At 31.7% G+C, this 13,333-nt stretch overlaps 1 protein-coding gene across 3 annotated transcripts; it reads right to left on the bottom strand.

The window, feature by feature from the left end:
• Positions 1–86: 86 nt before the first annotated feature.
• Positions 87–11,734, bottom strand: LOC105249392 (lysophosphatidylcholine acyltransferase). Of its 3 annotated transcripts, none has more exons than XM_011254816.3 (11): positions 11,287–11,734; positions 7,729–7,874; positions 4,195–4,409; positions 3,080–3,192; positions 2,770–2,924; positions 2,526–2,663; positions 2,321–2,446; positions 1,979–2,123; positions 1,801–1,899; positions 1,575–1,716; positions 87–1,474 (listed from the first exon to the last, which is right to left on the bottom strand). In XM_011254816.3, exons 1-11 carry the CDS (start codon positions 11,407–11,409, stop codon positions 1,389–1,391), a joined length of 1,488 nt encoding a protein of 495 aa, XP_011253118.1. In that variant the 5' UTR covers positions 11,410–11,734; the 3' UTR covers positions 87–1,388. The 3 variants fall into 3 exon arrangements, with proteins under 3 accessions (XP_011253118.1, XP_011253116.1, XP_025266431.1); XM_011254814.3 differs by lacking the exon at positions 4,195–4,409 and adding an exon at positions 5,385–5,602 and having other exon boundaries at positions 11,287–11,730; XM_025410646.1 differs by lacking the exons at positions 4,195–4,409; positions 11,287–11,734 and adding exons at positions 5,385–5,602; positions 10,826–10,846.
• Between the last annotated feature and the right edge of the window lie 1,599 nt (positions 11,735–13,333).

Consider the following 13,333-nt stretch of genomic DNA (forward strand, 5'->3'; position numbering starts at 1 on the left):
GCTGATTACATAACATTCATCCTTGCAATAAATATTATTTCTAAATCATTCAGCAATGTTTTGAATGCAATAAAAACTAAGAGAAGTTTCTGTTCAATAAATACTGTTATTTTCAACATACTGGTTTATAGTATGTATTGCAATAAAAGCTAAGAGAAGTTTTTGTTCAATAAATACTGTTATTTTTAACATACTGGTTTATAGTAAAACATTCTATAACTCAACATGTTTTTAACTCAGAATAATTACTAACAATGCGCGCTCTTAAACACACTTTGGCCATTTCATTCATATACAGATATTACAAAGTGGGTACACTTTCTCTTTGATTACACCCACATATCCTCATTCTATATACATATATACGTACACACATGAATGCACTTGAGTGTGCATACAGACGATATTTATCGATTTGCACAATCCCTGCATGGCTAGGTTTATATTATGTGTATATGTATGTGTGTGTGTGTATTTGCCTATACACACATGTCACTTTACAGTATTTAATAAATATGTACATAACTTAGCGTGTATATATATATATATATATATATATATATATGTGTGTTTGAATATGCATGCCTGTATCTAACACGTGGCATGGACTATCGGGCCGAAAAATAAATTATGCCATTTATTATCTACCCTTCATTTTTTCTTGTCTTAAATTCACATTCGCATTATATGTCATAAATGTACTCGAAACTTCTCAACTTTTCGAGCCAGGAAGAAGCTTCCGTGATTGGATCATTAAACTAATGTGTACTATACAAGAAGACTGTTGAAATTTTTCCCTCTTCGTATTTTAATATTCTTAGATCCTCATTTTTGGAAATAAAATCCATAAGATCTTCGAATATTTATATTCTAAGACTTTTGAGAATTCAAATTCTAATCTTTAAATATATCGATACTAACAAAGATGGTTGTTTTCTCAGATCTTTAGGCTTTTAAATTCTTGAATAAGATATTGTCAATCTTTAGTATCTCCGATCGCTAGATCATAAAATCCTCAAATCTCTTGCAATCTTGGAAATCTAAGATCATGTTGTGTATCTTTGGATTTTCACATCCTCGAGGATTCTACAATTTTTTAAATAAATATTTCTAAATTGTCAAATGTTTAAAATTATTTAGAATTCTCAAATCTTAGAATTCTAAGTTCTCCTATTACTAAATTATTCATTTCCTCTAATTTACAGGATTATAGGAAAGACACTAAAGCTGTCTAAATTATCGCGTACGTGCGATTGCAACTTCTGACGACAACATAGTTTCACTTCGAAGTACCTTAGATACATTTCTCATACGGGAGTGGAGCAGATGGGATTATGAAAAGGTATACCTCGATGTTCTTCAGAAACATCGGGCTCCAAAAGACACTTTCAAATGGCCTTCTTCGAATTTTCGTTACTCCCGATGAATAAGTGTGCATACTCTGTTCGGTTCGATAGTTGTACCAGAACGTCCTCTGCAAGAAATCAATCGGTGTATCAATCGGCTCGGGAAAAAGTTCGCATCCCGCGACATATTAATTATCGGGAAAAAATAAAATTCGAAAAAATATTTACCGAAGCTCACTGTGTGAACGTCTTGCTTTCTGGCCTGCTGAAAAATCCTGTTGGATTCTTCTGCTGGCATGTTTAATGATAACCTCAAGGCTTTTCTAAGTTCCGCCTGCGTCAAACACATTGTCATTCTCGAACCGCATACCTATGACACAATGTGATTGTATAAAAATAAAAATTTATATGCTATTATATGTTATAGTAGAGAGCTATAATTATGCATACTTACATTGAATGCAATCTCGACCTTGTCTAGTTCCGAGGATGCATTCGCTGTTACTAGTACAGTGAAAATATATTCCTCAAGATCGATCTTTCCCTGTCCGAGCTACAGAAACAAAATATAAATTCTCTTCAATAAATCAATTCACATACACATGCGCTTCAATTTTATTATATATACGAACTCTGTCATGAATACGAAACAATTGCTGAGTGGTTGGATCCCTTTCGTCTAATCTAAGAATTTGCGCAAATTCGTGCAGGTTTACTTCGCCGAAATTGTTTATCTTCTTCTGAACGAGCTCTTCTTCCGTCTTTGATGCCACTAAACTATATGTGACAAGTGTATTAAAATTATATTAAAATTCTTAATATATCATAATTATTAATTGAAAATAAAGAATATATAATTAAATAATGAAATAATTGAATAATGAATTAAAAAATATAAATAAAGTTTAAATAAAATAATAATTGATTAATTAATTATTAATATCTCTAATATATTTATGTTAATTGCCATTTACCCCAACTTATATCGAAGTTTATGGGTTTTTACGATATTAGATGCGTGTGGTAGATGCAATTGATGGGCCTTTCTAATAATCCGACAATCATCATACGTGTAATCCGAAACGGGAATTTTCAATGCTCTATAAAGTCAAACAACAATCTTTTAAAGGTCCAGACTAGGTTTTTAGAATTTACTAAGCATTACATAGGAAAACTCACTCTGCCATAAGACGTCGTACATTGTTTGCGTACAGTTTGGGATCCAGTTTTTCCGCCTCGCTAGGAATGTAGACGGGTAAAAACTCGATCTCGCAGCTGCTATTTAGCTGCGTTAACGTCAACCACAGCAATTTCAACCTGCAACGCACAACAGATGAAGACTCCAACCAGAATGTAAAAAGAATAGAAATATAATAATATAGGAAGAGGGAGATTATATGGGGGATTGTATGGTTCTACTCACGCGCCAGGACCTTCCCATGTCCATGTTACCGTGTCCAATTTGTTGGGATATCTGATGCATACTGGTTGCACTGGCACACCGGGATAGAAGGCACCTGATTTAAAGGTAATCAAACACGACCGGTTTGTACAGGTTCCTTCAGGAAATATCATAACCTGTGGAGAACGATTGGTCAATTGCATCAATAGAAAGTAGTAATTTATTCTACCTTGATTGCAAGATTGCGTGCATCTCTCACTCATGAATTATTCAGAATATTATAGAAGATCTCTACAAATTTTATGGTGGATGGTCTAATATTTTTTCTCACCTGCGGCCAATCCTCCTTAGAAGTAGTTCTTTCAATTATTTCCTTGATAGTATTCTGACGGGAATTTGGATCTTCCCTCCAGACGTAGACTGGCTGCGTGTAGTTGATGAGTTCTGTATGCGCCAAACATGGAAAGGCATAATGCAAGTATAATTGATTATTCAAATACCTAACTAATAATTACGATTTTGCGTGACTATCCCAATCGACTAAATCAATTATTATTAGTTATATTACTCAAGTAATTAATCTCGAGACATGAAAGTCTTACAACGAATTATCATGATTTGTTATTGAAAATGAACTAGAAAGTAATTGCAACGGTTCTGCACAGCAAATTATTTTGCAAAAAATAAGCTTATTGATTATTATTTCATTAAATTATAATATTAATTAGAATATTAATTATGTTCTTGCAAAGGCAATTAGTAACGTTCTTGCAAGGGCATATTTATTTTTAAAAAATTTGTATAAAATGGTGAGTGGGATTCACATATTAATATTTTAAAGATATTATCCTCTATTACACATTGTAACCATTCCTTTGTTGGAAAACAAATTAATATTCGGCTGACTTTAATAAAGCAACATCAAAGTTGTTGAATGATGTAAAGCGCATTTAATCATTGCTATTCATATGATTCCACAATCAGATTATGTTTTTTGTTATGCGATTTTACAATGTTACTACAAGCCACTTTCACATTGACTAACAATGTCAATAATGCCTGAAATTATTTCATTTAAAATGACCTCACGTAGACCACAGCACATTGAGATTCTAGGTCAAGACTTTCTCCTAAGAGGATAATCTGACGTCATTATTTTTTAGTTGGCTCAAATCCTGTCTTGCACAAGTATTCAAATAAAATCATATAATAAATTTACTTTTACTACCTCTCGAATGAAATAGTTAAATAGAACAGTTGAAATAAAGTGGTTAAAATAAAATAAATTTTTAATAAACACATATTTGCAAAAAATAATAAAAGAATATAAAAGATAATAAAGAATACATATAAGAGAATATAAAGAGAAAGAGAGAGAAAGAGAGAGAGGGAGGGAGAATAAAGGAAAATAAAAAGGAACAAAAGAAACAAAAAAGCAGCACCTACTTCCTATAAATGGATTTAATCCCGATTCTCGTCTGACGATGATGGAAGGAAATCCGGTGACGTAAACGATGCCGCCGTCAATGAAGGTCGAGTGCGGGGCAAGGACCAGAATCGGTGCTTCCGATCTAGAAGCCTGTTTTCCTCGGACCACGATTTTCATTCCGCCGGCTTGGTAAGTAAGTCGGCCCACGAAACATATCCATGGCACTAATTTGCTGCGGGTTTCAACCGACAAGGTACATGCAATGGAATTACTCCAAAATATTTGGATACTGGATCTCAAAAGTATTGAAGCAACATATCGATGCGTCAACAATATCGCGAAAAGAATGCGGAGTTCCTAGAGCTCCGATGTACTCGGGTCAACTTGATACTACGAAGAGAGAAACGCGCTATGAGCAGGTACGTCCGATGCACTTTCTACGTGATCGTGTAATAAAAAGAAAAGGGCGAGAAGATGGTGAAAGCATTTAGATTAGTAACTTAAGTTTTGTTTAGAAATAGTCGAGAAATGTTAATTGCAAACTTTTATACATGTATATATATCGAGACGCAGTTTTTGTTTTTCTCTTTGGCTTTCTAAATGTGTCCAATTTATTTTCTATAAATATTTATAAGTCGAAAGTGTAAAAATATATATATCTTGATTTATATTTTTTAATAATTGCATATAATTAACACTGATAAATAGAAACATTGAGTAATGCATTAAAGAGTTTATAAATAATATTATTATTTAATTCTTTAATTGAATTTGAATGAAATGCAGTTTAACTTGTTTATTAAAAGATCAAATCAAATGAAGTGCACACTCTTTGAAAGCCAAGTTATCGATAATTGTTAAAAATATTACAGTTAGTTGCCGAAGAATGAATCCCATCCACCATGTATGAGTATATTATAAATATTATGTACAATAAAAAATGAATAAATGAGCAAAATATTGCAATTTACTAATATCAGAGGGGGAAATCTTTTAGTCCAAAAAGAAAGAGGCCGCGAATGTAAATCTAAATTAAAAAGCATCCATCTAAAAATATTCACATATATCTTTCTTTCGATTCAATTCGACCTTAAGATTACTTTAAGATATACATTTTATTCAAAATCTCTCTTGTCTAAAAATATAGCGACCTCTCTCTTGTCAGTCAATTTGTCAACGGACGACAATGCGATGATGGGCGACCTACTTCCGAAAAAAGGGAGGCGCCTACTCTCCCCTTTGGCAACGATGCTCGGTCCGCCAAGGTACACGACCGGAAGTGCATCGAAGAAACTGGAATGCGGGGCGAGAGCCAGTACCGGCGCGTCCTTAGTCTCCGCTTTCCGGCCCTTGACCTTCAGATGATGAAATCCACCGCAGAGAAATAATGCCCGCATCATCCAGCAGATCACGACGCGCATGTCTCTGTTTTTAAGTAGTTTAATTTGCAGTGCGCATGCATCCGATACAATTCACTACTTGTACACTCTCGTAAGGTAGTCTCAAATGATTAGCAAAATTCATAATCAATCTTTAGAATTAGGGAAAATTTGTCGAATTCAATTTCCACGAAAGACCGTTTCGATAAATGTTATATTTTTCGCTTACAGAGATCATTAGATTTAGAAAACACCGCAAATTTTAGGAAATATCTTATGAAATTATAAAACCTTTAAAAAATTTTAAAAATTCTTTAGATTTTCGAAAATACACATCTGCATGAAACAAATTAATTTATATTTAATTTAAATGAGAACTGATCTTTCTCTTTTATAATACTATAGTCATGTAATACCTCGTCATGTAAATCCAAACAAATATATTTATAATCTCTCTTAAAAAAAAGGATTATTTCATACCATGTGCTCTAACCATGTATCTGTAGTTGAAGATATCTTAGATAATATTTTTATAAGCTAAACTTGTGTCATAACTTCTCACTACAATACAAAGTTATTTTATAGATTCTCCGCGTCGCAAGACCTTGACAGTAACGCATGATTAAATTATGAAAGAAATATAAATAGGCGGTGTTATAACTTTATTGCTTACCTTTATCTAACAAACTTTTTGTATATACATTAATTTACAAAATAATATCTTTGTTAAATAATAGTTCTTTAATAATTCAATTTTATTTGCAAATTTAAATCACTGAGAATAATTAATATTAAAATTAGAAATGTATTAGTTTCGTCAAACAAATTCCAAGATTATTGATTATTTGTCTGTAAAAGATATTAAGTAAGTCACTAATAAATTATATATTACAATGGAAGAACACACACTGAGGGAAAAATTTTTTTAAATCAAATAAGTTTTCTTGAAATTTTTGCTTTAAATGGAAGAAATTGTTTATTTCATTTAAGCAAAAGCATTTAATTTTAATTAAATATGCATGTTATATTAAGTACATTAAGTACATTATTTTTATTTATATATTTTATATTTAAATATTATTTTCGTAAAATATATACTATAATTTATTAAATTAAATATATTATTTTTTTAAATTAAAAAATTTTAAATTTTTGGAATAAAAAATGCATTTTAATAAATATTTTGTAAAATTAAAATATAAAAATATTTAATAAATTAATAAAGAATAAGACTCTTTATGTATTTAACAACACTATATACTAGAAAAAAACGATTAAAAGCCACCGCGGATGGCAGTGCGTAATTTTTTTTTTTTATAATTATTCGCGATAATTAAAACAAGTCATATGCATATATTTTACTTGGTGCATTTACGCGAATAATTATTAAAAAAAAAAAAAATATTACACACTACCATCCGCGGTGGCTCTTAACCGTTTTTTTCTAGTGTATCGTGTTGTTAAAAATATTTAATTAAAAATTATATTTTTTTAAGTATATATATATATATATATATATATATATTTAAACATATGTAAATAAATACTTAACTTAAGCAAACAGACGTTTTGAATACAATTAAATACGTGATTAGTACCCATCGAATAAATAGCTTTCTTGAGTTAACTAAAATCTTTTTATTTCAAGATAATTTTCCTCAGTGCAGAGACACAAATAGAAATATTTTATTGTATAGGAAAACACTTTAGTTGATAGCAGAATTATAAGTAATAACCTTGTTATAAAGATCTATTCTTGTCTCATACATAAGAACGTGTATTATTAACGCTTTCTTTCTTTTTCTTTTTGTCTAACTGAGACTCACTGATCTCATTGATTTGACATCTAATCTTCAAATATCATGTTTAATTTAAATCTTTAACATAAAAAATCGTAAAATACATTTCTAAGAAATTGTAAACAATTATTAAAAAATCAAAAGCCGAGTTCTAGGTCTAAGGATCTCTGAGAACGCATATTTAAAGATCTAACGAATGCAAATTTAATCTGTTAGCAAAGCGATACTGTATCACCACAGACAAAAGCTTAAAAAGCAATCCCGAAGGGTTAATGTTAATGTGAATAGCATAGATATAGAAATAGATTCAGACTAGGATAAGAAATAATCGTTTTCTCTCGATCGCACCAATTGTGATGCTACTTAAACATACCGTCTCCAGCCCGTGAGAGGAGCTCGCCGAAGATCTTCTTCGGACAATCCATGCAAACCTAAGCAAGCTAATAGCCACGCAAGTATCATCAAAGTCATGATGGCAGCTAGCCTGAACGGCAAGAGGGCGATTGTCAAGAATATCGTCTGAAACAATAAACATTCCCACGTCAATTTTTTTCGGATAATTTTTGATCGGACCTAATATTACATCTTAATTATTCTTATCACATACATTTTATATATAAATATAAAATCAAGAAGCTTAATTCACGATCTATACATCAGAAGATATCTGTCATAAATAATCCAATGACAGGTGCAAATTGGTTCCAAGTATAATTTAAATGTTAGCACATGTTTCAAAAAATATTGTTTAAAATAATATTAAAAATGCATTGAATCAACAGTACGTTCTTCCTATTCTTTTATATATAATGGTGAAATGGAACACACAAGTAAGTAAGTAAGTATGTAATTGGATCGGGCCAACTCGTCGTTTGTCACGCGGTCAAGGTTACAAAACTCATCGATGGCTTCAACTTTTCTTCGTCTTGTAAAAGGAAAAAGAAAGAAAGAATGAAAAGCAGGAGAGAGATAGTACGCGAGTACCGTTCGTTATGTTTCACTGTTCCGTTAGTTGCACACATAATCAGCCGCTCGTCCCCTCTCGCTTCATCTTGTTGAAGAAATAAATGCATGAGATATCCATGTGTGATATACCAAGACAAATCAAATATCTATGTCAAGACTTTATGAATTAAATCTATGTCCGCGTTATAAAATTAACTGTTAACTTTTATAAACGTATTAGCATAGCTGTGGCATAATTTTTTTGTAAATGAGAGTGAAAGCAAGAACTGAGAAAACGATCAGAAAAAAATATAAATGCTAAAGATACACTTTGCATAAATATTAATGCAATGTTTTAGGATAAAATTTGAAACCGAAATCAATGAGAACTGATTCGAGTTGATCATCAATTGAACAAATCATACATGATATCGAAGAAATTTCTTAAATTCGTTTATTATATGCTGATTTTTGCGCAGACACTTGTTTTGTGAAAGAAAGTTATATATTAGCAAGTATTAACATACAATATAAAGTATAAAATAGATTGTAAAAATAAATCTGTAACGTATATTTACAGTATGAGTATAGAATATTCGAATGATATCATGTGCTGTGTGGGATATGCAATATTTTATTTTTATCTTTTTACTTTTAATGATTTTATTTTAATACTTTAAGATAACTTCTTCAAATTTCAAAATATACAGAATATCTTTAACATATTTTATAATTATAACATATTTTATAACATACTTTATAATCTATATAGATTATAAAATATAAAATATGTAAAAGATATATAAAAGAGATTATATAGGATATTCTGTATATTTTGAAATTTGAAGAAGTTATCTTAAAGTATTAAAATAAAATCGACAGTAAAAGGATAAAAATAAAATATTGCATATACCTTATAATTCTGTAGTCATATAATATGTTAAAATAAATCATAAAATATTACATAAACCATTAATCTTTAATAATAAATTCTGAAAATCTTTGTATTCAAAATAATTATAAGAGAACCCAAGATTCTATATATGCAAAATGATATAGTCACAATAAAAAATGAAGATAATCTTATATTTCATCTGGAACAAAAGTGTGCCGATAGAATGTCCTCCTTGAAATTTCACAACTTTTATCCGAAACTTTCTTTTTGATATCATTTTAAATTTCCTATATATTTCAGTGAGACCTTTAAATTAGGATATCCTAGACATATAATTATATAATTTATTATAATTATATATAATTTAATTTTCGATTTAATCGTCCATTTTCTTTTTAGAATATACTTCTCATTTTTAATTTGATCCTGTCATAAATCGTCCTGTTCTTAACTTACTCGCATCACCTAGAATGTAGGCTTTCTACGCGTTCAGACTTCACCGATGTTTTAACAAGAGAAAGCATCGGTCCACAGAAGAGCGCTACTTGCGTGTTAATGTTTAGAAAAGTATAGACCACGATTTTAATTCCTCGAAAATATATAGTATATAATAACAAAAATCATTGATATCGCTAATATTTACAAGACCTAAATTGCGGAAACGATTTTAATGAGTGCGAAGGCTGTTTTCCATTTTCTTGCCAAGTCTAGATCGCGATAAAAATATGTTTTTAGATCCTTAGATTCTTTTATACAATTTATATGTACATATTATGTCAGTCGAATAATAAAGATCTTGCAAATTCTGCGCATATGCACGATACACGATTCTACATATATGTTTGTCCTATCCTGATGTTAAACAATTGTAACGTAACTAATAATAATATAAAATAATATTTATTAATTATATATTGATATGAAATATAATATATGAAATAATAATATAAAAGATATGAAATAATAATATAAAATAATATTATTAATATTATATTGATATGAAATAATATAATAAATTTACAAATACATTTTCTCGAATCTGAACTACTACTATAACTAATATAATATGTTCATATATTTGGGAGGAATATCTTACACAATATTTTACACAAATATTAAAAATATAATATACATATCTTTCTCAAACTTTTCAAATCGCAGATTCGCCTAGATTGGACTAACTCATCTACTAGTGAACGTACTGATCACTTACGTGACCTTGTTCGCGGTTAACATTTACATCGAGTTCGCAAAGAAGCCCATGCGAAAATGTGCCAAAGAAAAGTGGGGCGGAAATTACATACAAATGATATATGTCGACATGTTTGACGTTACGGTCTCGATTATGAGATATTGGAAAAATGGATGACTTTGAAAGGATAAGATATGTTAATTATAATTGCACAAAATTGACCGCGTGGCTAACTGAACACTACCTGACCGATTCCTGGTCACGACGTGAAAGTAACCGCGACCAACTTGCGGAAAAAACTAGCCTGTGTAAGCGCGATATTTCCTCAACCATCTTGTAAATATTTTTGCAATAATTTATTGCGGGTTGTTATTTCGCCATCCTGAGATTTGCAATATCTTATATAACTGTGATATTGTATCATTATGCTGCATGTACCTCACGTTACACTCTGATTACGTACACTCTTGACGTATTTGGAGCTCTTTAGTAAATTGAAATGCAAATAAAATATTCGAATCTCTAAAAAAATAAGTCTCTCGATCAATTTTCGTAATAAATTTCGTAATAAATCTCGCAATCAATTTCTCATTGTGCAATTTTCGAGAGCCTGAGATGTGTCTGAGTCGTCCTAAATCATTTTCAATTCTAATTATATTCTATTATTAGCGATGCTTTAATCGACTCTCCAGAATTTCATCGAGGTACGATTAAAAATTTGCAAAAAGTTGACCGTTAAACTGCGAAGTAATTATTCAACACATTCACGCGCACTTTCTTGGCATCGCGATCGAAGCACACCCCGCCTCGCGGCGGCGGCAACGGTGGCGGCACCCCCGTAAAAGGCGCCCGCACGAGCATCGATCCCGGGGAAAAAGCTGCTTTCGAGAGATACTGACCTTGAGCTTGTCGTAGGTCGAGCCAAGTTCGAGCCGATGCACGAAGGGGTTGAGTATATCGGCGCCGAGCGACGCGGCATCGGCTTCGTCGTCCGGTCGCTCGTTCCTTGCGTGTCCGTTCATTCCGATGGAACGGAAGAGAAAACGAAACTCTCAACCGATACCCGTGTCGTGAGAGTGAAGCGTCGAAGTGTCCTTCGACGGTCGTCCTTCTCGTTCGAGAGATGGAGAAAAAGAAAAAAGATAGGAAGAGAAGCAGGAAGAGAACACGATGCCGAATGCGTAAAGTAAATTGAACGCGGGATTGAAACCCGAGGGCAACACTGACGTTAATCGGAGCCGGAGCGTACGGAGCGCGCACACCCTTGCGGAAGGGTTAACGGTCGACGCTAGACTGGCTATCCGGACACGCGCCACCGCGAGCGCTCTCGCGCCTTCTCCTGCGACCGAACGAGCGAACGAGCGCCGCCATCGGAGTCGAGTGATGCCGACGACCTGGATAGCCGTCTCGCTCGATGCTACACTATGGATTCATCCGCTCGGACAAGAGTTTTCGCTTATATTCGTGCGAAAATTATTATTAGTATTGTCTTTTTTTTCTAATTGTGCCTTCTAATCTCGCTTCTTGCGAACACTTATTGCGCTCACCTCGATGTAATAATCTGGCTTCCCCAGCTGATAAACGTATATTTGATTCTTCTCTTCGGTTATCATTTCATTATTTTATTGACGTTTCAAGTTTCGCTGTATTTAAATAATAGGGAATTTTCTGCGAATACCCAGCTGATAAACGTATACTTGATTCTTCTCTTTGGTTGTCATTTCACTTATTGATGTTTCAAGTTTCGCTGTATTCGAATAATATGGAATTTTCTGCGAATAATTTTTTTCATCGCTCTCTCTCTCTCTCTTTCTCAAACGATAAATAATATTTTATTAAATGCAATACGAATTTCATCCCAGAAATTGAATTTGCAATTGAATTCTTTCCTTCCAAGAAACCTTTTCCGTGGCAATATTATAACGGATATATGTATACACATTTATATGCTCACAATTATACATCAGTTAATAATTACTATTATTAAATATTATATATATATATATATATATATATATATTACTATTATATATTATTATATACTATTGTTAAAATAATTATTGTTAAAAATTAAAAGTTATATGCAGTATATATATACATACTATTACCGCTTTTGTGACTTGGTCATTGATTTTATCTTTAGAAAAATCTACCCTATCCTATGCAAGTATCATGCTCTCCTCATTGCCGGTTGCTACTGAAGAAATATCGAATACATAATTAAACGTTATCTTAAGCACTATTTAAAAATATTAATAACTTACTATTAATCGTTATTTATCTAAAGAAGAACCAGTTCTGTGAGAAAAAGTTTTAATTATTTTATTTACTTTATAGAATAATTTCATAATCGATAGAATTATGACTGTTTCTAATTATGAGAGAGAGAAAAAAAGAGACAATATAAAATAATATTCAAATCATTAATGTCAATGTCATTAGACAGATAGCTGATAAATGTTGCTATAATAAAAGCAAGTCTTTTTAGTTTTTATCCTTCAATATTCGAAACATATATTTATAAACCTACATAATAAGAGATAGGATAAGAGGACCAGGAAATTCGACAGAAAATTCTCATCCGAAATTGTCATATGTCAACTATTTTCTGACGATTTTCTGTGCGTTTACGTCAGGAACACTTTATTTTACATATTTACACCTGTTTCGAGATTGCATTTTCCGCGTTGGTCTATCCTTCCCCTTTTTTTTCTATCTTCTTTTCCCTTTGTCACGCATACATGTTACACGCACGCATGCACTTACACTTTTTCGCTTTTTTCCTCAAATCGAATCAAAGTTCTATAAATTAGAAAAAGAACATCGTCGACTATCTGTTTAATTAATCGAACAATTCTTCGAAAACGGAATAACAATTTGTTCCTTTCGATTGATCCATCGAATTACCCTTTAACCAGTAGTCCCTCTACTCGCGCTATTCATTGT

This window comes from Camponotus floridanus, unplaced genomic scaffold, assembly GCF_003227725.1.
Source record: "Camponotus floridanus strain SB8 unplaced genomic scaffold, Cflo_v7.5 scaffold103, whole genome shotgun sequence".
NCBI lineage: Eukaryota > Metazoa > Arthropoda > Insecta > Hymenoptera > Formicidae > Camponotus > Camponotus floridanus.